Source organism: Trachypithecus francoisi, unplaced genomic scaffold (genome assembly GCF_009764315.1).
Source record: "Trachypithecus francoisi isolate TF-2019V2 unplaced genomic scaffold, Tfra_2.0 Contig01566, whole genome shotgun sequence".
NCBI classification, from domain to species: Eukaryota; Metazoa; Chordata; class Mammalia; order Primates; family Cercopithecidae; genus Trachypithecus; species Trachypithecus francoisi.
Genome location: NW_022681441.1, coordinates 1,772,911 through 1,797,230, shown reverse-complemented (window position 1 = coordinate 1,797,230; position 24,320 = coordinate 1,772,911). Strand labels below are relative to the sequence as shown.

The 24,320-nt window shown below is 37.0% G+C and overlaps 1 protein-coding gene across 4 annotated transcripts in view; it reads left to right on the top strand.

The window, feature by feature from the left end:
- PPP3CA (protein phosphatase 3 catalytic subunit alpha) overlaps positions 1–22,876 on the top strand; it is a 331,871-nt gene extending 308,995 nt beyond the window's left edge. For 2 of the 4 annotated variants that reach the window (XM_033178403.1, XM_033178419.1), the window contains exons 11-14: positions 5,505–5,589; positions 14,030–14,127; positions 17,130–17,159; positions 20,260–22,876. In XM_033178403.1, the coding sequence (XP_033034294.1) occupies positions 5,505–5,589; positions 14,030–14,127; positions 17,130–17,159; positions 20,260–20,456 (410 nt within the window). In that variant the 3' untranslated portion in view covers positions 20,457–22,876. The remainder of the gene's footprint in view (positions 1–5,504; positions 5,590–14,029; positions 14,128–17,129; positions 17,160–20,259) is intronic. The other 2 variants (XM_033178412.1, XM_033178429.1) reach the window with 1 other exon arrangement.
- Positions 22,877–24,320: the final 1,444 nt, after the last annotated feature.

The window sequence follows — 24,320 nt, the reverse complement described above, 5'->3', positions numbered from 1 at the left end:
TCACATATCTGTCTCTACTCATCCAGCAATCGAAGAGTTTCTTTCTTTTTTGGTATCTGACAAAGTAAGTTTTATTTAACTCTATTGCATATATGCTAATATCTAAACTTCTTGTTTGCATGTACTACTATTCTAAAGCCTTTACAGGTTAGCCCAGGCATTTCCTGCTTCTTTCCCAGCCTACCATCATCCGAGTTTACTGAAACTTCATTCACATCAAACTTCTTACCCATCATCTGAACATAATTTGGAATTTTGCTGCCTTTACACATTTAAAAAACCTCTCCTGAAAATGCCCTTCTTCTTTCTTTTTGGTGTTTATGTATACTTCAAGATCCTTGACTGTCACCATTTCACTGAAAAGTTTTTCTTCTACCTGCATGCAGTTTGCACCTGTCCTCCCAGGGAAAATGGCCCTGGTTTATAGCATTTGCAGATTTTCGTGGTATAAATGTTTCCTCCACAGCTGATTTGAAGCTGCCAACATGAAATTACTGACCATGGGCCAGGCGTGGTGACTCATGCCTGTAATCCCAGCACTTTGGGAGACCCAGGCAGGTGGATCACCTGAGGTCAGGAGTTCGAGACCAGCCTGGCCAGCGTGGTGAAACCCTGTCTTTACTAAAAATACAAAAATTAGTCAGGCATGGTGGCAGGCACCTGTACTCCCAACTATTAGGGAGGCTGAGGCAGGAGAATCACTTGACCCCAGGAAGCTGAGGCAGGAGAATCTCTTGAACCTGGGAGGCGGAGGTTGCAGTGAGCCGAGATCACCATTGCACTCCAGCCTGAGCAAAAGAGCGAGACTCCTTCAAAAGAAAGAGAGAAAGAGAGAGAGAGAGAGAGAGACAAGAAAGGAAGAAAGAAAGAAAGAAAGGAAGAAAGGAAGGAAGGAAGGAAGGAAGGAAGGAAGGAAGGAAAGAAGGAAGGAAGGAAGGAAGGAAGGGAAGGAAGGAAAGGAAAGAAAGAAGGAAAGAAAGAAAGGAAAGAAAGGAAGAAAGAAAAGAAAGAAAAGAAAAGAAAGAAAGAAATTACTGACCATGGAGTTAAGAAGGGACACACTCAGTATCCTCTTACCAGCTGACAGAAGCCAGCTCCAATGTACCACTGCTACTTTCAGTATAATATTTGTCATGATCTGTTGTTGTTCATGTGATCTCCGAAAGCAGAGACAATGCCTCATTCGTACTTCTGTTGCTAGCACATGGCAGGCTGTATAGTAAAGGAGTCACAAGAATATTTGATGAATGACTGATTTGGATATTAATTTGAACTCTACATAATACTTTCTGCACACCACTAATTCAGGTGTAACTGAGGAATTCACAGTAGTAGCTCCACAGTGGTAACTGAGCTGGAAGTCAGAGCCAACATCTGTAATGTGTGGCAGATACCCCAGGTGGTAAGAATCTCTCTTCAGCCAAGCACTTGTCCCCACTCTCTGTGGTGCAAATGCCTTTTTCCAGTTCCTTTTTAAGGCTGAAATCTATCCTATGGGGTTGCAACACTCACTTAGAAGGCCATTTGCCATAGATATCTTAAAACTTCATGAGAAGTCAGCAAGGTGCTAAGTTAAGGGCAAGAAGGACATGTATTAAAAGCAAATCTTTAAAGATCCCCTTGGTCTGCATACTAACCTCCCCCATGTTGAGCAAAATTTGAGTTTTCAGGGTTGCTTAGAATCTGGAAATAGTAGCATGATACCCTAGGCATAAAAGAAGATCAGAACTTAAAAAGTTGAAAGGAGAGACCAAAAAAGGAAGTGATTATTATTTGAATAGAAATACAAAATGAAATTTTACTTAAAATTGCTATTTTTTCTAACATATGAAATACTACCTTTCAGTTTTGGACTTCCAAGTTGAAATAAGTGATTATATGTTTTTTTCAATGGGAGGAAATTACCACAGTTTTCATGTAAAAGGTATTTTATGTGTCTTCATTATTTTATATACTGAATTTTAATTTGAGCTACTGTGGTACATTTTCACAACTTAAATAGAACAGTACCATGAATGTTTAATATGACATTATCTTTGCATGTTGCAGGTAGTAAAATTCTGAAAAACATGTACTTATTCTTGATATTTCTGTTTAATTATGGACTGTGAGGATTTGGAATGGAATAAGTTTTTGAAAAAGAGTTTTAATCATCTCTGGAAAATACCAAAAACCTGGAATAGCTATACTAAGTATAGTATACTCGACCATTTACATCTGAACTTAATTCTCCCCTGCTGTTGTTCAGCTCCTTTAGATTGAATTACACATCAATCCAGATATTTTATTTCGATATTTTAAATCTTTGTGAGGTTATGTATGTGTGATTAGAGCTAATTTTGATTTTGATTATATGGAAAAGATTAAAGGTACTTTTCAGGATAAAACAATCAGAGAATAGTTTAGTGATTCTTCTTACTGTCCATGGTCAGGTTATTTTACTTTTTGTGTAAATATATTCCAATTTTATAAGAGGGATAATAAAACTCCTTATCTGGGTTATTGAGAAATTTTTTTAAGAGAGGTTTTTTTTAAAAAAATTAAGAAAAGTGCTAGAGTGTGTTGCGATTCACTGCTTATGGGAAGCACAACTACATATACATAAAGTAGAATATCTTTTATATGCTCTCTAATCATTCATTTGGTCTGAAAATGTAAGGAATAGTATACTGACTGACTGTGAGAATGTTCATTTTACATTTAAAATTGAGTATGTATTTGAGCATTTTTCTGATCATCAGCTTACACCAAGCTAAGAAGCACAGCTCTACATAATTTATTTCCCTCCTTTTCCAACTTAGTTTCTTACTTTTCATTTCTCTAGTTAAGGTTTTTACAAGTTTTTTATCAGAAATGTTCTGTGAGATTGTTCTTCATATATATTTTTACTTAATTGATTTTATGTATTACCCCTCTCACCTCAGTTAAATACATGAAATTTTATATCTAGACATCGTATCCACTCCTTGCTGCTTTTCTTGTGTTTCTAAATATAGTGACCAGTTTTGGAGCTCTCCCACAATTTCCATTTTTCATGTTCATTGGATTGATTTCATGATCTGGCCATATTGTTTATTGGAGAGGGCCAGAATCTTTTCCCTTACTCAGCACATCATGACCCCTGAGTTCACAGGTTAGCTGAGGTAGGGAATTTTAAACATAGAGTAGTAATAGGACAATGTTATACTGAAAGCATCATTGAATGGAGTAACTGAAATATATATATATATATATAGGAAGACCACTCTAAGGGGACTATTAACCATCCCACTTAAAAAAAAAATCTTTTGATGATCTCTTGTTCATTAATCATCTAAAATCCAAGCACAGAGAATTCAGTTTTAGATGGTCTCCAGAGCAGAATTTGATGTATAATCTTAATTACAAATCATAGATAATTAATATTGTTACAAAATCAGAATACGATTAGAGGCAGGGATCCTGCACACACCCTATTTTCCTCTCCATTGTTCTAGCCGAGAGACTAATTAATAATTCAAGGAACTGATAGTGAATGAGAACCCGTGGTTTTGCTTGATTATCAAAATAGCTGGATTGGAGAAGAGCTCTCTCCCACATAGATGGAAACCTATTTTACCCATTTGCAGGTAGAATAGCTGGCAATAATAAGTCCTTCCCATTGGATGTGTTGAAAGGTGCCTGCCATGGCATGGTTGCCACAAGAGAGGATGAAATGGACATACATGTAGGCTGCTTTCAGGTCAGAGGGAAGGTGGAAGGAAGCCAGCTTGCTGGTTTTCATACACCCTTTGGGGAACACCCATGCACCTATGAGATGGGTTTGTGTTAGTATCACCTCTGAAAGATTACCCACCCAGGCAAAGAAAGTGATCCATTATGTTTTCACTTTCTTGGAGTGGAAGGAAAAAAAAAAAAAAAGCAAAGGCCTTTTTTTCTAGCCATTTCAAAATTGTGTGTGTTGGTACAGTTTTCTTTCTCGTGGAAATGTTGGCATATTAATTGTTTGATCAATACAATCAACAAGATTCCAAATGGCGTTCATTAAAGCCCTCTAAGGGAAACAGTAGAAATCTTTTTTTCAAAACCCTTCTGTGAAAGCTTGCTGTTACCACAAATTATAATAAAAGACCAAAACACATACCAGTTATCATCTATAGTCCCTGAGCAAATTACATGACTCAAACTGTTCAGTTGGATTAGGAACATTTCTGTTATTATTTGAAAAGAATATTCTATTGTGTATCTATTAGAAGCAGTAGAATTAGATGATCTGCTTGTGTTAATGCTTTCTATAAAATCCCACATAATGTATAAAAAGGATAACTTATCCATTTTACCTTGGATTATAAAAATCTTGGCCAGGTGTGGTGGCTCACTCTTGTAATCCCAGCACTTTGGGAGGCTGAGGCAGGCTAGTCATTCGAGGTCGGGAGTTTGAGACCAATCTGACCAACATGGTGAAGCCTGTCTCTACTAAAAATGCAAAAACAGTTAGCTGGGTGTGGTGTCACATGCCTATAATCCCAGCTACTTGGGAGATTGAGGCAGGATAAATCACTTGAACCTGGGGAGGCGGAGGTTGCAGTGAGCTGAGATTGTGCCACTGCACTCCAGCCTGGGCGACAGAGCGAGACTCCATCTTTAAAAAAAAGAAAACAAAAAAAAAATTGAGAGGTATTTTTTCTGTTTTATACTTCTTCCGATATACCTTGGGAATTAAATAAAGAATAAAATGGGTTCATTAAAGTATTATTTTACAACATTATTTTAAAATATATTTATTTGTAACAATAATCTATGTAATTAATTTTTTCAATTTAGAAAATGTAACAAGTGGAAAAACTTACCCGGAAAAACCGTGCATAAATTTCAAAAATAGTACTAAAATGCAAACCATGGTGCCATTGTCTCTTACTAAATCCAATTTAGCAGTTCTCTATTCTTTTCTCTAGAACTCATGAACCAAGCAGAAGATGAAAGAGTATCAAGTGCTCAAACAGTCATCATCAAATAATTATGAATGATGTTGCAACGCAGATAGGGAATTAAGAGACTTCCTAGTTTAATCATATCAAAGGAGAACTTTTGGAAAAGCAGTTTCTTAAAGTAGTTTTCCCAGCATGGAGACTGCAAATGAATAGAAGATGGTGATAAGGCACTTAACTCTTCCTCTCAATGCACAGTCTCTGTATAAATAGAAAAGAAAGGGAAAGTCAATTAGAAGAGGAGAATAGGAACCTACCCCTCTACTCAGTGATTTTCCAGTTAGCTTCTTACTCACCTCCCCCCTGATATCTCAAAAGTTTTTCTTTGGCAGTATGAGGACCTCTCAAAAATCACATCCTAGTGTGGGTGGCCAAAAGCTTAAATTTTCAAATTTAATTTACAGATAAATCCTCTTAAGAAAAAAAAAAAAAAAACCTGATTTTGCTTAATGGAGTCTGTTGTATGTATAAATTTGTAAACTCAATTGCAATTAGATAAAAAAATTACTGACCCCTGAATTCTGTTTGAAAATACAGGTGCAACAGCTGCAGCCCGGAAGGAGGTGATAAGGAACAAGATCCGAGCAATAGGCAAAATGGCCAGAGTGTTCTCAGTGCTCAGGTGGGTGCATTCGTCCTCTGTTTTTGTTTCAAATTTTATAATGTGTCACCTATTAAATACTTTAATACTTTCATCTGGTAATTTAAATATTTTACTAGAGAATATTTGTCTTTTTTTCCCTTTAAATTAAAAACTGAGGAAAATTAAATGAGAGATTGTCTGTTTCTCACTCTTTTAGTTAAATTGCAATCTACTAAATTATTTCTGTTAAGAAAGTCTCAAAATGAATTGCATCACATTTTATTCCTCTATTTGCTACAGGACTTTAAAACATTGATTTCACAATAGGTTGAACATCTTATGAAACAGGAAAAGCTATTGTGATTTTTTTTGTTTTGTTTTTCATTCTGACTCTGTGGTGAAAGATGCATTTATCAGACACATTTCACTAGATTTCTAGGAAATGAACTTCAACCATAGAGCTATTCATGTGAATCTATATTATTCTAATTATTGAGAGAAGAAATTACTATGTTTCAATTTCCGTATAGTAGTATATTTTGTAAATAGATTATGAATCATTATTAAGCATTTATTTAGAAAACAAATGTTTTCTTGAAGGAAACTCACTCTGGTTATTTCTAAATAATACAATCTAACATTTCTCTTCAGAAGATTACTTTAAAATATGATATATGTTAGGAGTATACAGTCAATTCAAAATGATACATATTAACGAGTAAATAGGAACACCTTGGGAAATATTACGTCGACAGTTGGATAATTTAATAATCTAATTTTTTGCCAAATTTTTGCCCCAACTCTTTCTCATAGAGTATTGACACTGGCTCTTTTGATTTCTCCTCTTGCTATTTCTATCCTCTTCCTGGTATAGTCACTAAAGAGTAGCTGAATGACTTAATGCCAAAAGAGGGAGCCATGAGAAGGATGAAAAGCATTATCATGCTCTCTCAGAGACACCACATCAAAGGCAGTGAGAACTCTGTGGTAGCCAGCACAATCACGACAAGCCGTGTTCAAGCTGAAAATAGAGCATCATTGCTCCCTTCTGTTACTGAATGAGGCTACCTTTGCTCTATTGCTCTACGTTTCCAACTACATTTTCAGGGTTTATTCATTCATGCCATAAGTAAATATAGTAAAACTTAAAGCATTGATTAAGTACCATGGAGAAAAGAAATAAAGCAACGTAGAGATGGAGCAAGTGGGAGATAAAGAACTTCTTTTAGTGTGTGGTCAACAAAAAACTTTTTGAGTAATGGTATTTGGACAAGCATGGGTGACCTTCATGAAGAAATGGGGTAAGGGAGTTCAAGGCAAAGAGAATAGCAAGTGCAAAGATACTTAAGTAAAGACAAAACTGGCAGTTTTGAGGACCACAAGGAGGCCTGTATGGCTGGAAAAATGTTCTGTGGGAACAAAGGCATATATGAAGGTCATAAACTTAATTGGAACTCTGAGTAAACACTTGCTTATTTATTGTGCGTCAGATTTACCAATAATGCTTTCATTTCTTGTTCTGTCTGAAGTCTCTGAGGGAAAGTAAAAACAGCTCTAGAATTTCCATGACTATCCCATGATAAATGGACTATTTGAACCCAGTGATCAGTGACTTGACTTAAAATTGCACATGTTCATAGAAAAATAGAAGCAAGCTATTTATTATTGTTTTTCTATAATGAAAGCATCCATAGCACATATGTAGAATATAGAGAGATCTTATCCAGAAAAAAAGTAAGTTAAGCTTAGTAAGTAATGATTGAGCATTAACTGTATACCATGCACTGAATTAGGCAATCTAGATACCAAATTGGAATGCCAGCTAGATAGATAATAAACTAACATAAGAAAATAAAGTGTGTGCTAACTACATGAATAGATGTCCTGCTGTGGCATTAGACAGGAAGGAACCTTGCGTTTCCTGACTGAAATGTTCATAAAGAGGTTAAAGTTGGAGGAGTGCTGTGAAGGATAGGCTGGATTCCAGGACAGAGAGGAATGTGGTGAAGGCATTCCTGGAAGTGGAAAAATTATCAGGAGCACAGTCGCACAATCCTAACAGCAATATCAATGGCATCCTTTTATGGGGCACTTACTAAGTGCCAGGTTCATGCCCCATGTTTTGCACATTTGACAATAATCAACACAGGAAGTTTGCAAGGTTGTGGTGACTTTACTTTCCTGTGAGGAAATTGAATCTGAGAGAGGCTAAGCAGAGTGTCCCAACTCACTCAGTTGGGGAGCAACACTAATGAGAGTCTTACCCAAAACTGTGCTATGTAGTCTATTATAAATTCTAAACAATACTAGTAATCTAGTAATGAATTCTAAATATATTCAAGGACTGACTAGCAAAAGACATGAAGGTGAGTGAGGAATCTAGTTAAAAAGGAGACTGAAAATATATTGAAGTCCAATCCTTGAGTGCTTTGAATAGCATGTTAAAGCATTTAATTTTTTTGCATGTAGGCAATCAGGAGTTGTAGAATTACTTTAATGAGATTAGAGGCATGCTCTAACCCATGTTCCACTATACATGTTAATCGCAACGTGAAGATTGGCTAGCAAGGTGACATATGGATAACCAAAAATGTAAATAAATATAAAATAAAATGTAAATTTAAAAAAAAGAAAAACATTTAGGAAGCTTTTGAAGTAATCCCAGCAAAAGGCTGGACCAGGCTATGGGAGGAGAAGTGCAAAGGAGAGGACAAATACAAGGAATTTGGGAAAACAGAACGTGACTAATGAATGTGGAATGTGGTACAAATTTGTCAGATATACTTGCCCAACATGTTTCCTACATTTTGGAAATGTGCAACGTTATCAGGGAACCAGAAAACTGTCTTTAGCAGTCCTTGCAGATAAAATACAAACCTGTTGCCTAGGATTCGCCAGTCAGATTAATGCATGGTAAGTAAGACTTTGTTTCAAATTGAGCATCATGAGGAGGCAGCAAGGCAGGACGACAATTGTCCTGTCAGGTGTGGAATCTCATGGGCCAGCAATGGAAGAGCTTCCGCCTCAGCATTTTGGGAGCTAACTACACAGCATTAGTATGAGCTCTGGCATTGGCTATGAACATCAGTGGCAAGCCTTTCATGGAGCCCACCCCACAGTGTGGACAAGTACTATTACTCTTCCCAGCTACAGAGCATCGAAGCCCAGTTCTCTGGATCTGTGAGCTCTCTAATACCTTTAATATATCTCTTTCCTATTAAAATTAGCCAGAATAGATTTCCGGTGTTGGCCATGAGAACCCTTACCTATGTGAAAGACTACAGGAGAGAGGAAATATTCCAGAATATTCTACAGAGGTTCCAGTCTGTGCCATGGATAGGATGCCATTGTCTAAGGAAGAGGAAGTATTTTTCAATTTAAGTATCTAACAGGTATTTATTGGGAAGAGTAGGATGTATTGAATTTGGCAGAGCATTTATGTAGAGGCACTTAGAAATTCTGCCCTGGAGGTTCAGAGAGAGGTGAGGGTTAGAAAAGCAGATATAAGAGGCCAGGTGTGGTGGCTCATGCCTGTAATCACAGCACTTTGGGAGGTCGAGCTGGGCTGATCACAAGGTCAGGAATTTGAGATCAGCTTGACCAACATTGTGAAACCCCGTCTCTACTAAAAATACAAAAATTAGCCAGGCAAGGTGGTGCGTGCCTGTAATCCCAGCTACTTGGGAGGAAGAGGCAGAAGAATTGCCTGAACCTGGGAGGCAGAGGTTGCAGTGAACCTAGATTGCACTACTGCACTTCAGCCTGAGCAACAGAGCAAGACTCTATGAAAGAGAGAAAGAAAGAAAGAAGAAACGAGGGAAGGAAGGAAGGGAAAGAGAAATGCAAACAAGAGTAAACAACACAGAGACAAGAGTGCAGTAACAACGTAAGCTGATGGTCTTGCTAAAGGAGAGCGTGAAAGGTGAGAGGAGGAGAATAAAGAATTCTTCAGAACATTGCTGTCCAATAGAAATAAAATGTGAGCTACATCTGTCATTTTAAATTTTCTAGAAACCACAGTAAAAGGGGTAGAAACAGAAACGAATTATTGATTTTTATAATATAATCTGTTTAACACAAATATCCAAAATTTTACCATTTTGACATTTGATCAATATAACACTTATTAAAGGGACATTTTCTATTCGTATTTTTGTACTAAGTCTTTGAAATCCCATGTGTATTTTACACTTACAGCACATCTTAATTCGACTAGTCATGTCTGAAGTGGTTAACAGCCACATGGAGCTGGGGCCTACATATTAGAAAGCATAGGTCTGGAGATAGAAGAAAAAGATCATCCTAGGAACTGAGAAGATGTCAGAGAGGGAAAAGGAGAAGCAGGAAAAAAAGCATTACAACACCTAGGGCAAAGAGTCTTTCAGGAAGGAGGGCGTGGTCATCAGAGGAAATTACTGCAGAGATTACCAGTTTGAATGAGAACTCAACAGAGATAGTTGGAATTGGAAAATGAAGAAGCTGCTAGAAACCATTGAGGACATGGCTTCCACATGAGGCACGAATGGTAGTCACAATTAAGGGAAGTAAGGAATGTGGTTGAACAAGAAAGAAAAAAAGAGCAAGGAAGGAAGGAAAATGACCATCTTCTTTGCTGGGGCATTTGTAACAGTGTATCATTTCATCTTCATAGAAATCCCATAATTACAGATGTGATTTTATAGAGAAGAAAACTGAAGCCCAAGAAAGTTAAATGATGTCCCAACATCAGTCTTATGACTGGGATGTTAGCCTGAGTGTGACCCCCCCAAAGATGTGATTTCCCAAAAAGATTTTTCTACTATTGGTACAAAATTAAAATTTTGAAGAAATTTTGAAGATTAAAAAGAATACTTCAGATTACCGGAAAAATTTTATAGGTAAAAAGCTAATAATTTACTTGGCTTTCTCAGAGCATTATGGGTTATAATTTTTTGTTTGATGAGTCCCGTGTTTTTTGGGGTTTTTTGTTTTTTTGTTTTGTTTTTGAGACAGTCTCGCTCTTTCACTGTGGCTGGAGTGCAGTGGCACGATCTCAGCTCACTGCAAGCTCCACCTCCTGGGTTCAAGCAATTCTCAAGTCTCAGCCTCCCAAGTAGCTGGGATTACAGGAGCATACCGTCACACCTGGCTAATTTTTATGTATTTTTTACTAGAGATGAGGTTTCACCATGTTGGCCAGGCTGGTCTCAAACTCCTGGTCTCAAGTGAGCCGCCCAGGTCTGCCTCCCAAAGTGCTGGAATTACAGGTGTTAGCCACGGTGCCCAGCCTGAGTCCCGTGTTTGATACGGGATTTGACACAAAGATTCTTGGTGTATGTAGGAATTATAATCACTCATGAGGCAAAAGCCATATTTTGAATATGAATGTAAAGGAAAATTGTGTTCGTTCTTTAGAGATACTCACAATTTTCCCAAATCATATTATCATTCAATATATTTCTTCAGGGGACCTCTAGTGGTTTGACAGACCACAGAAGCTTAAAAAGTTTGAAACACCTGCGTGAAAATAAACAATAATTAATTATCTCAAACCTATTATTATTATTATTATTTTTTTTTTTTTTTTTTTTTTTTTTGAGACAGAGTCTTGTTCTGTCTCCCAGGCTGGAGTGCAGTGACACAATCTCGGCTCACTGCAACCTCCGCCTCCTGGGTTCACGCCATTCTCCTGCCTCAGCCTCCCGAGTTAGCTGGGACTATAGGTGCCGGCCACCACGCCCAGCTAATTTTTTGTATTCTTTAGTAGAGACGGGGTTTCACTGTGTTAGCTAGGATGGTCACGATCTCCTGACCTCGTAATCCACCCGCCTCGGCCTCCTCAAGTGCTGGGATTACAGGCATGAGCCACCGCGCCCGGCCATCAAACCTATTATTATTATTTTTTTATTTTTTATTTTATTTATTTTTTTTTTTTGAGACGGAGTCTCACTCAGTCGCCCAGGCTGGAGTGCAGTGGCGCGATCTCAGCTCACTGCAAGCTCCGCCTCCCGGGTTCACGCCATTCTGCTCCCTCAGCCTCCTGAGTAGCTGGGACTACAGGAGCCCGCCGCCACGCCCGGCTAATTTTTTGCATTTTTAGTACAGACGGGGTTTCACTGTGTTAGCCAGGATGGTCTCGATCTCCTGACCTCGTGATCCGCCCGCCTCGGCCTCCCAAAGTGCTGGGATTACAGACGTGAGCCACCGCGCCCGGCCAAACCTGTTATTTTTAAGTAAACTTTGCAGTAGAGGATACAGAAATCTAAAATATGGATTAACATTTCCATTCTCCATTCAATTTTTACTGTTTTATTTTTGGCAAATATTTTTGAAATGTGAGCTATGTACCAGGTACTGTTCTAGTCTGGGTGCTGTGGATGCAGCAGTGATTAAAGCAGACCAGAACCCCTGTTCTCATGAGGCTTGTCTAGCTGGGCGGTGCGAGGGGGCGGGGGACGGCGGGAGGGGAATGGAGTGGGCAGGAGACCAGAAGTAAGGAAGTAAACACACCGTATCGTTTTTCAGGGGCGATAAGTGCGGTAGATAAAATAGGCAAAGGGAGAAGGAATAGAAAAAGGGATTATTATTTTAAATGGCGTTCCTAAGGAAGTCCTTGCTTAGAAGGCGATATTGGAGCAAAGATTAGAAGGCAGAGTGGGAGTGAGCCGCACAGATGCCAGGGGAGAAGAATGACAAAAAAAGTGCAGCGCCCCTCGGTGGAGTGTACTGGGTATATCTAAGGAAAGTGGACGTTGGTAGGAAATGTAGACCAAGAGATGGGTGCGAACAGGAGAGTGTGGGGTAGCTAGTTTATTTTAAGGCCTTTGTGAAACCTCCCTTTCACCCATCAGGAGAGGAGAAGCCATTAGAGAGTTCTGAATACACAAGTGACAGGATTTGGCATAGGTATGAAAAGCCTCACCCTGGCTGCCATACTGAGAACAGCTGTGGGAGGAGGGGGCAAGAATGTGACTCGGCTGGAGCAGAGAGACCATTTAGAAGGCTCCTGCAATCCAGGGAGGTGATACTGGTGGTGAGCAAAAGAGGGAAGTCACAGAAGGCTGTATTTGGTATGATTTTATTTATATGAAATGTCCAAGAGAAACAAATCTACAGAAAGTGACTGGAAGTGATACAGGGCTGAAGGAAATAGGGAGTGACTGCTTAATACGTATGAAATTTCTTTTGGGGGTAATGAGAATGTTCTAAAATTGATTATGGTGATGGCTGTACATCTCTATGAATATATTCAAGACCATTGATTGAATTCTAACACTTTAGGTTAATTCTGTGCCAATATCTCAACAAAGCTGTTGTCGAAAGAGGTAAGGTAGTAGCTTTGTGAGAACTGGTTAAACTAGAAATATTTTGAGGGCAGAGCCCTCAATATTTGCTGATATAATTGATATGGAATTAGGATAAAAAGAGTTAAAGAGTGATCCTTTACTCTTAAGTAACTAAAAGACGGAATTGCTAATTTCTGAGTTGAAAACAGATTGTGGTAGTAGCAGGTTTGGGGAAAAGTTCAGGAATTCTGTTTGAGTCATGTGAGACACCTTCATAAAAATTTGGAGTAGATAATTCTACGTACTAAACTCTCTTCGTGTGTGTGTGTGTGTGTATGTGTGTGTATAAACGCAAATGTATGTATGTGTGTGTATGTGTGTATACATACAATTTGTATTTTAAGGACTTTTTTCTGGTTATGTAGAATTGCAATATCACTATGTGGAAAGAGCGAGTGGTTATTTAGTCATGGTTATTTAATTAGGAGGATTTAACAATTCAAAATGATTAATAGTGTCAAGTAATTAATAAATATAATTGAAATAATGGTGTACTTAAAACTGATTGTAAAACAATTGTCATGCTGAGTAAGAAAATAATTTTATATTAGCAAATCAGTGGGGAAAGTGACTGAAAAAAAAAAAAAACTGGGAAATTTTCCAGTAGGTTTATTGGCTACTTGCCATTATTTTATGTGTTTTTCATGTAACATCTAAATTACTAAATTCCTTAATTTCTAAAAGTCCACTGAATGTAATTCCTGATTCCCTAATCCACAAATCAGATTTTTTTTTCAATCTCCATATGCTCTGTTTTTTTATTCTGTCAAATCAAGTCACTTCCTCTTACTTTTGCTGAGCCTTGGCTGAAAAACTTATAGCACTCACTATGGCTCACTTTTAACATACAGAATGCACAACAAACACTTTTTATTGAGATGCCTGATTACAAAATCAAAATGGTTTTCTCTATCTTCGATACTCAAAAGAAACTGAACCTCCCTAATTGGATAATGTAAACTTTATTGTAGCAATCATTTATGGAACATTACTAGTATATAAATAAATTAAAATAAAGTATGTTTAAAAAAAAAAATCCAGAGAGCCAAGATAGAAAGAAATGTAGGTTCTTATATGCTTTTTTTTTCCTTTGAGTCATTTCTTTTGCACAAAAGAAATTAAAGGTTAATGCCACCCCTCATTGTGCCTTCCAGAGAAGAGAGTGAGAGTGTGCTGACGCTGAAAGGCTTGACCCCGACTGGCATGCTCCCCAGCGGAGTACTTTCTGGAGGGAAGCAAACCCTACAAAGCGGTAAGCAGACCGATGGGTATGACTGTGTGCCAGGGCATCACAGTCAGCTGTGGCATTAGAGCCCTGATTTATTCATTCATTTAAGCTCTGTCTTGGTCTTCAGTTCTTCTCAGCTGGCAGAAGGGCTGAAACCCCAATCAGTTTGATCAGTCATGTCCAACATAATAGCTCCCTCATTCTCTGGAATGTGGTCGCTACTCCACCTTTCCCCCATTCACTCATTCCCATGTGAATCTACATGTATTCAGCCTAGCTACAGGACAGCTCATTTAGGTCGCCTACATGCACAATAGGTTTGACTACTTTGAGCCACTCCGTTGTCAAAAACAACTTTTTAATTACATTTTTGATAAGTATTCTGGTTATCCATTTCATTTATGAGATTAACACATACACACAAAAACTAAAATATACCTGTAAGTCTAAATTTTAGGGAGATGATTTCATTATCCTCTTGAATGGAAATCGGAAGCCATATGTGTCTTTTCTCTGATTTATCAGTTGAAAACAAGAGACTGAGTAGAACTACATTTTTGAAAAAAGAAGAGCATTTCCTTTACAGTACAGATTTTATGTTAAAATGTGTAGCTTTCTAGACTAGTGCCATCCAACAGAACTTTTTGTGGTGGTGGAAATTTCTGTATCTATACAGAAGGCACATATGACTGTTGAGCATATAGGGAATATAACCAAGAAACTAAATGTTTTCTTTTATCTAATTTGTATTAAATTTAATTTAAATAAGCCAGGGGGCTAGTGGCTACCGTGTTAGCAGCACAGTCCTATAAATTATTTCACCTTTGTTACTTTTTTTTTATCAAATTTAACTGCTATTATCATTACATAGACTACAATTTTAACACTAGGAAACTGCTATTAGATGAGGCTTTAACAGAAAAAAAAGAAAATGAAAATATGCTATAAGATTTTTCAAAACATTCTCAGCCTCTTGCTTATTTTCCTATATCTTTCCTTGAATCTTTTTTGTATTTTCTTTTCTGTCCCTGCCCTTCAATCTAGAAGACTCACTATTCTCATTTATGTTATTTAATAACCTTCTACATGAAGAGTAGTGATCAACTTCATGAATATAGTGTTGCTGAATGATCACATCATGGCTGCATCCCAATAATTGTCTCTATTTTCAGATGAATGTATTCCAAATCAGTGTCTTTTGAGTTTTTACAAAAAGACAAAAATGTTTAAGTGAAGGTAGGAAGATACATAGTATTGAGGAGTAAATGCCCCCTTTAAATTTACAGCTAGGAATTATTTTAACAAGTTTTAAAAAAACACATAAAATGTTTCTACCAAATTAAATATCTTACTAAAACATTAGCATAAATGGATCATTTACGTGTCCAAAATGTACCATCTACCTAACTGACTGAAATCTAGTTTCTGATAAGCACATTGTAAGGCACAGCAAGTGTATTATCAGAAACTGTGGGCTACATTTGCTTTAGAACATTTAATAGTGGGCAGTATCATAGTTCTAATATGTCAGTGCTGGTGTGATTCTGAATGTTTTGCTTTACTTTGAAACTTACATTACTTAAGTTTTTCCAGTTCTTTGTTTCATTTCCAGATTTTCGCCTGTGTTTTTCCTTAGGTTATTCAGTTTTATTTTATTTTAAATCCATTGGTTTGTGTTTTTCTATGTTGAACCTACACACAAACACACATACACATAAAAGACATATGGGTTGAAACCTTTCTATATGAGTTTGAGAACTTACTGTATATTTTAAACCACGTACATTGATACAACTCCAGAATGTATTGCCTGATGCCCTTCAATTTGTCTAAAAGGATAAACTACTTACAACTTTGCTATGTACTCTCTCTCCATGGTGATAACCATTCCCCATTTTTATCATAAGGAATCTAGAATCCACTGTAAGTAAGTTATAGTGCACATTTTGCAGTTGCTGTAGTTTTAAAATCTTGAATTATAAGAAAAATGCAAATTAAAGTCAAGGGGTAGAATTTTAATATTAAACATTTTGGAGTTACAGAGAAGTTTTAAGATTTAATTAGGGAAGTGTAAACTAACCTTAATAACATAGAAAGACTCATACATTTACATAGTGAAAGTTTAGACCCTAACCTTATTACAAAAATTGCTGATAAAGCAATGGGCTTTTCAAGTTCTGCCTCTGAAATATGCTGTTTCTGTATATTCAGTATTTAGGCTGCCTGTTCTTTAAAATGCTGATAGAATTATTGCCACTACTGGCACATTACCACTTGATTTGTAACATTTTAAGAATTTTATTTCCAAAAAGGATATTCCACTAAGGAAAAGAAAATATAATTGGGCTTGCTGGAAAAAGATGTCCAGATTATATCATACGTTTTCTTTTTTCTTTTTCCTTCACACTCTTCCTACCCACCGACCCCCAAATCTAATCATGCCCGATGTGTTTATCTTGAAAGAGTCGCATGTGTTATCTCCTTAGACACCCTGATTTTTTTTCTTTAAATTTGAATCCCCCTGCTTTTCCATCACATTAGGAAATAGTGCTATTTAATATTAAATAGTTTGAATGAGCCCACTGATACTGTGGCGCTGCTTCAACTTCCGTCATTTTGTCTGGCATTTTAAAACTAAATCACCAAGCATAGCAGAGGTTTTATAGTATTCTGTGTGAGTCAGAAGCACAGTTGAGATTTACATAATCTCTTATAATTCAGTCCATGTAAAAGAAATTTTCCTAAGTGTTTTCCTAAAGGGTTAATTGTTTGTTATTTATTTACTGGGCAAAAACTAAAGCATTTAATTCAGATAGGCGTATCCAGCTCATAAATTAAATTTATAATTTCTGTGGCATTTTTTTCTTTCTTTTTAGCATTTCTGTTTTGTTGTCTGTGCCAGAATCTAGCACTTACAGGAACATTAGTTCTCTTAGCTCCTTTGATGGTCACTGATTTGTTCTTAGAGTTAAAAAATCCTCTGCTCATTTTTCTCATTCATTTTGCACCCCCTTTCTTCTCTTCAGCTACTGTTGAGGCTATTGAGGCTGATGAAGGTAAATTGGCCAGTCCCCTTTCTGTTGTACCTGCAACAGATAAGGGCTCTGCTGGGTGTATTCATATTTTTGCTGTAGCTTGTACAGAGTGTGTGGGTGTTGAGCTAACAGTTGTGGCTCAGTATTAACCAAAATGTTCTTGCTTTAAAGGGGAAAATGTCCTTCTATGGTTTGTTTGTTTGTTTCTTTCCCTTAAAGCTATGTTTGACTTTTGTATATGATGAATAGTAGAATCACAGAAAACAAAAGGATTATATATTTTGAATGATGTGGGGTGGGGGTTATGGCAGCTGTTTTGACCAGTAGCTTATAAAACAATAATCTTTGAGCTGAACCATGTCCCTCCCTCAAATCACTTTCAGGCAGCACTGAAGATAATAAAAATAGTCATCTTAATTCTAGTCTCCAGAAGTTTGTAGCCAAAGGAAAAAAATGTTCATTTAAATAGTGCTTTGTTGTAGTTCAACATTAATTTATGTCTCTAAAAAATATTCCAACATGAGACAGCTGTACATGAGATGAACAGTTCTGGTAATCTTAAATCAAATTTTAACCTACTGGTATTTGTATGAGAATTAACACCATCTAAATATTATAAAAAGTTCAAAAGCATCTAGTGGCTGTGTAAGTGGCCAATAACAAGAATAGCAAGTATCAAGTAGCACTCAATTGATGAATGTCTACTGAGTGTCTGCTTTGTACCAGGCACTGTACTAGGAGCTGCAGGGGAAATCAAGAAGTGTCCATCTCCAGCTGTGTCCTAGCACTACTCAAGGACAGTAGAGTCGACCCTTTAGTAATTGCTTTTTACTTGACTGCTTTTTAAATATATAGTTATAAGAAAACTGCATAATCAAAATAGTTGTTAATAATATACATACCATATCCTTTGGAAATTTCAAAAATAATAATTTGAAGTTCCCCTTTAAAACAAAATTCTTCAGTTGTATTTTGTTCTTGCAAGGTAATTTTTTTGTTTTTCTCAAAATTATGTGCATATGGTCCTTTGGTATGATATAAAAAGTGCCACTTTAGACTCTTCCAATTTGTACATGATTTGGATATGGTAGGGGAAACAATAGCACTGTAAGAGAAAATACAACTGCTTCCTAAATAGCAGTGAATAAACTGCTATTTATGTGGGAATTCTCTATTCCTCTTGGCAAATTCTAATCTGCAGTGTGCATTCTTGTTGATAGTTTGGCTGTTTTCTGTGGTTTCTGTGACTCTGTGTTGTGTTAAGTATACTACCAATGTAAATTGCTAATACCCATTGTCTGACCAGCAACTACAGCAGAGCACATTCTTCCATACCAGGATGGACAAAAATGATTAGAAATGGAGCCCCATTCCAGAAGTATCCATTGTTCTCGCTAGATTTTTAATTTTGACACTCCCACCCTATTGGCTTTTAAAACCTAGAAATTTCACTTTTACCATTTAAATTAATTAAATCATTTCATAAATGATAATGATGACAAGCTTTTATACCTGTTAATTATGATGAAATTATATTCACAGTAGTTTAATAAAGAAAAAAAAACAGTAGAGTACCACTTCGTGCCATTCTTTTGTACTTCAAAATAATTGAGTTAGTTTTCAGGGTGGGTGCTCGTTAGACAGCTCTATTATTTTGCAATTTATTACTAAATTAGAGAAGAATTAACAAGCTTTGCTTTGGGCCTTGGTCTTTCCCCATTTCCCCATCTTACTCCTCTCACAGTTGACTAATCACCATTATGCTAACCTTTAAAATGCAGAGGGGGGGGAACTTATTTCTTATCGTTTAATGAGTATTGAAACGACTGTGTATATCTTTTAGGAATCTCATCCATTCTAATAAAAGGCACTGCACATTTGCGTAGGAGTGACTGGTAAAGTTTCAGCTTGAAACTGCTTTCTTCCCCCCCCCCCCTCCAAATAAGGTTGGGAGGATAAAGGTACCATGAAATTATCCTTAATCAGCCATGGTGATGCAGCCCAATTGAGCATTGGTGATTGGCCCTGAAATATCTGGCTTGCACTTCACAGGGAGTAAAGCAAACTGATGTCATTGGTTCCCCATTTATGTGTTTTATTTGCAGCTCACCAGTTGGTGTACTCACTGGAGAAATCATTAAGTTTTTTGCACAAATGCCTTACCTATCTCTGTAGCACATTAAAGATTACTTTTTTAAAAAATCAAGTATCATTCCCACTTTGAGATTCCGTGTTTTAATTGAATAGGACCAAAACCAGTTCAATTCATTTTTACTAAATATTGTGAAAGGCATTTTTTCCTTGTTATAATTTAACCATCACTGAGTTTTTCTTTCATTTAGGCAGTAATGGATACCAGATGAACATCAGTTTGACCTGTTCGCTGCTGAAGGGCAGATAATACGTTTCTACCTAGTGATCTTACCTTGATTTTTTTGAGTTTCTCTTACCTTGTCACTCACTCCACATGCTTCCAAAGTTGAGTGGAGAAACAGGAGTTTATAATTTCATTTTTTTTCATGCCATCATTGAGTTGTTTGTCAAGAAGTTCTTTCTGGGATTCTGAGATGGCATGGAAATGCGCTGGTTAATTCCTTTTCTAGCTCCTTTTAGCTCCTGCTTTAAGCCCTTTACTAGGATTTTAGGGATAGCAGACATAGTGATTCCACTGAATTTGCCATTACCTAGCACAATGGAAGAATACAAAGAGGGACATGCTGCAGCCTGTCTAGGTTAAGGTGTTTGATGCAGTAATCATGCTAATGATGTGGCCAGTTGATGCTGGTTCTAGAGGCTTGTCCCTGAAAGCAGCTTTCCTCTTTACGTGTCCACTTTGGATTTCTTTGATCTAAACTTTCATGAAGACAGGAGAAATGCTTACATCTTAATAACTTCAAGAGGACATTTTGGTTGGCAAGAGACATTGGCTGTTTTCAAACCTTTGGTTACCTCCGAGTATGGTAAGGAGTCTGTTGTGTGGTGTGCAGGTCCCGTCACTTTGTTCTTCACTGAAGGATTCCCTCTCACTGAGAAATCTCTAACATCACCTGCTGCAACAGCTGTGCCTTTTGTTTTCCTTTGGATAATCCTGTTTTTCTCTTTTTAATGATTTTCTGTTTAGCTATCAAAGGATTTTCACCACAACATAAGATCACTAGCTTCGAGGAAGCCAAGGGCTTAGACCGAATTAATGAGAGGATGCCGCCTCGCAGAGATGCCATGCCCTCTGACGCCAACCTTAACTCCATCAACAAGGCTCTCACCTCAGAGACTAACGGCACGGACAGCAATGGCAGTAATAGCAGCAATATTCAGTGACCACTTCCTGTTCACTTTTTTTTTTTTTTTTTTTTTTTTTTGAGCTGCAGGGCATGATGGGGATTGCTGCATATCAGCAGTTGGATGTTCTTGCCTCTGACAGTAGCTTATTTGCTCTGGGGGCCAGGAATTGGATTCAGTTTACACTATCATTAAAAAAAGAGGGAGAGAGAGAATAAAGTATATTTTGGTGGGGGTGGTGATTAAACACCTCCTTGGGGTATGCCTTTTAAAAATGCTTATAGAGAAAAAAAATTTTAAACAGAAAGCTAATGCTAGTATATACTGCAATGTTAGGGGAATGAACATGTTTTCCTACTGCGTTGGGGACTTCTAGATAGGTTAATGAAAGGCCTTTTATTCTGTTACTGGACATGAAAACTTTGTCTAATTTCTTACTCTATTGTACGTTTACAGTCGCAGCACTAAAAATGGATGACATCAAACATTTTTAACAAAATGATGTACAAACTAAGGACTATTTATTGATAATGTTTTGCTACTCTTGTCAGACAATGGCTATAAACTGAATTAGGCAGTCTTAAAAAAAAAAAAAAAAGAAAAAGAAAAAAAAAGAACGTTGCAAATTTGTTAAAATGCCAAAAAGGACAGTTTAATTTTGTACAGATTATGCTTACCTCAGGTTTCTTTAGTGTGCTTGAATGCCCTTCTTTCCATATAACACTTATCTTATTAATTCGGCAATGAATCTCTTTTCTTTAAGTTTTAAAAAAACTGGAATAATTACATCTGTCTTTTTTGCTGTTTATATTTAGGGTTTTTTGTTGATAAAATCAAGTCTTGGTTGTGGCTTGCTGAATTAAATATTTATGAGTGGTGCATTTTTAAGTATAGTGAACAAGACACCATATGAAGTACAGTGATAAAGCATCTATATTCTGTAAAAAAAAAGAAAATCTGCCTATGCATGTTTTTTAAGAAAAAAAAAATGGCTGTATCGGCCTGTATGGGACTGTAATGCGCTTAGTGGTCTGACATATACTGGAAATGTATGTATACTGGCGTACTTTATATTCTCTAAAATGCTTAATGCCTTTGAAATTTTGTAATCAAAAAAAAGCTTTGAAAAAATCTAAAGGGGAGAGTATTCTTTAAAGTTTTTAACATAAGCTTGTCAGTGCACATGTAGATGGTTAGCATGTTTAGCAAACCTTGTGAAATTATAATCAGTTTGTAGTTACATGTGAAACTCTAAATGCATGGTAACTGTTAATGTCATAACAGTTTAGTTATTTTGTTCTGTTCTGTCATGTGCCACAAAATATGTACTTTTTTCACTTTTTTCCCTTTGTATATCAGTTACGGGTTACAACTGGTTCATTCTGAAAACAACAACAACAAAAGTCCATTCATATTTTTTAACAATTGTATAAGTGCCCAAGTAATTCACTACAGCCTAAAGCCTTGCCTTTGTAATTTGACTTCTGACATGTTGGCAATCAAAGCATGCACTTGTAACAATGAAAAAGAAAAAAGCATTTTATATTACTACTCAATAAAATGTGCATGAACTTATAGAATTCTCATCCTTCCACTGAGTCCGCTGAAGGGATTTATGTGCACAACCACCACGTGTCTTCTAGGTGCTGGCCCACCACCACACATCACAGGCTGATTTCCACAGGGCTTCTTCCTAGGGGCCTTGTGATCTGAGGGGTGGTGCCTACTTCCACTGTAAGAATCTTGGTGGATTTGTGTCTCAAATCAGATAAGAGAAGTCTATTTAAAGAGCAGATGCCATCTTCTGGCTTCCTCAAGGAGCCAGTTAAGAAACCAGAGCATTCCTTTTTATTGAAAAATAAAATTAATTTGTTATCAGGTTGTTTCAGTTGTATTGGATGCCCTATCTGCTAAAGCAAAAAGTACTAGGCTACTAAGTGCATTTTCATCACAGAAGAGAGTTGCATTTGTATTAATAAGAAATTTGTATACCCACGCTTCAGCTACTATCTAATCACCCGAAGATTTAAGATACACCAAATTTCAGTTTGTTTCTAACATTGTTCATCTTTAGTGCACTTTGTTTTATATAATAAAGTATGCCTGTTATATTAAATAATAAAAATATGGCAATTAGTGATACAGCATACCAAAACAAAGATGTTTTAGATAGAGTCTGGCAAAGACTATCCCAAGTTTATTTTAATGAATTCAGACATTTTTTCCTGTGGATATTTCTCCATCCTAAAAAAAGTGGCAACCAAGGAAAATATTTAGATGCAACTTACTAGAATGATGTGAAAGAAGTGGTGATTCTGGTATCATGGTGTTTATTTTCTTTCTTATAACTGCAGAGAAAATATCCTGACTAAACAAAAATTCATTTTTTGGATTCCTTTCTTTTACAAATTGTGCTGAGGCAACTATGGCATAGAAATAAACATTTGACATTAAAATAAGCAGTTGATGTGAGTATTGCTTGCTCTTTCTGATCGATGGTTAGGAAAGTAATACTGTGTATTTTTCCGTAATAGTTTGGTCTCTCAAAAAAGGTTGATATAGAACTAGTTATTTTTTCCAAAGGGATACCCTTTCCAGACCATCAGTTATTAGGTTTCCCTCCTTCACTTTTGGAGAAACTATAGAATTCTTTAGTTGCTCATGCCAGTGTACCTCTGGTTACACACAGACACAGACATACACACAGAAACAACCTCCTGTCCCCTGTCCTCCTGCACCCAGTCCCCATGGTGACTTCACTCTCATGGGATTCAAACTCAGTGCTGAATTTTCAACTGTGTTTTCAAGAATGAAGAGCTAGATTTGACCCTGCATCAGCTGTTTTTCCTGTCTAAAATATCCTCTACTTCTGTTCTCCTTAAATGGTATTTGAGGAAAGGAAAGAAAAATCTTCAGAGACTAAACTTGTGCAATGAGGTGAACAAACTGGAGAGGAAGAGAAACATCTCTGCCCATCTACAGTGTGTGACTTAGGATGACGCCAAAGCTGGAAGCATCTCTTGGCATCAGCCCAGAACGAGGTGTCATGGTGATGCTGAAACCCTCAGAATGGCCTTGTCCTGAAACACGTCTTCCCTCTCACCCTCGCCACATCCATGTGAAATACATTTTAATACACATCCATTTTTCTACCCAGAAACCAGGGCCCCCAACATGAAGTCAGCCCCACAGGAGGCACCATGGGAATGGTCTGTCTTAAATGTCTCACACTTCCACTCTACTACTTCATGTCCCTCACTCACTGGATCCCTCTTGTCACACTCCATTTAGAAAAGGGGATCTTTCAGTTTGCCCCACCAGTTTCTTCAAAACTGAAAGCCCCTTGGGTTGAACAAATTTGAGATCTCCGCAACTGAAGAGACGTCCTTTTCCCTTGTTATGTGGCTTTTTACTTTATTCATTGCTCAAACACCAGGCCTCTGCCATGTTCCTTTCACCATTCTAGGTTCTTATTTTTTCCACATACACACACAAAATGCCTGCCAATCTTAACAACATACCAGTTTTTATTATAATGTTAAATGTCAGCATTCCATTGTACAGTGAGTCACTGTCAGGCTTAACACAGCTGCTCTTTCGTTTCATGGATATTACTTCTTTATAAATTTTAAGGTAATATTAGCAAGAAAAGCCCCTGACCAGGCCTTTTCAGAACAAATTTCTTTCTTAAAAAATGCATACATAGAAATGGGAGGCAGAAAGTATGAAATAATTGTTGGACCTATGTCTGGTGATGGAATTTTGAAAAGGCAACTTTGTCAAATCAGAATGCATATGGGAGAATGGAGACCCAGCAGGAGAGAGAGTCTGTTTTAAGGAAGGACTGAAGAAACTTAAAAGGTGAGCATCAGAAGTCATGATAGATAGATATACCGAGTTGGT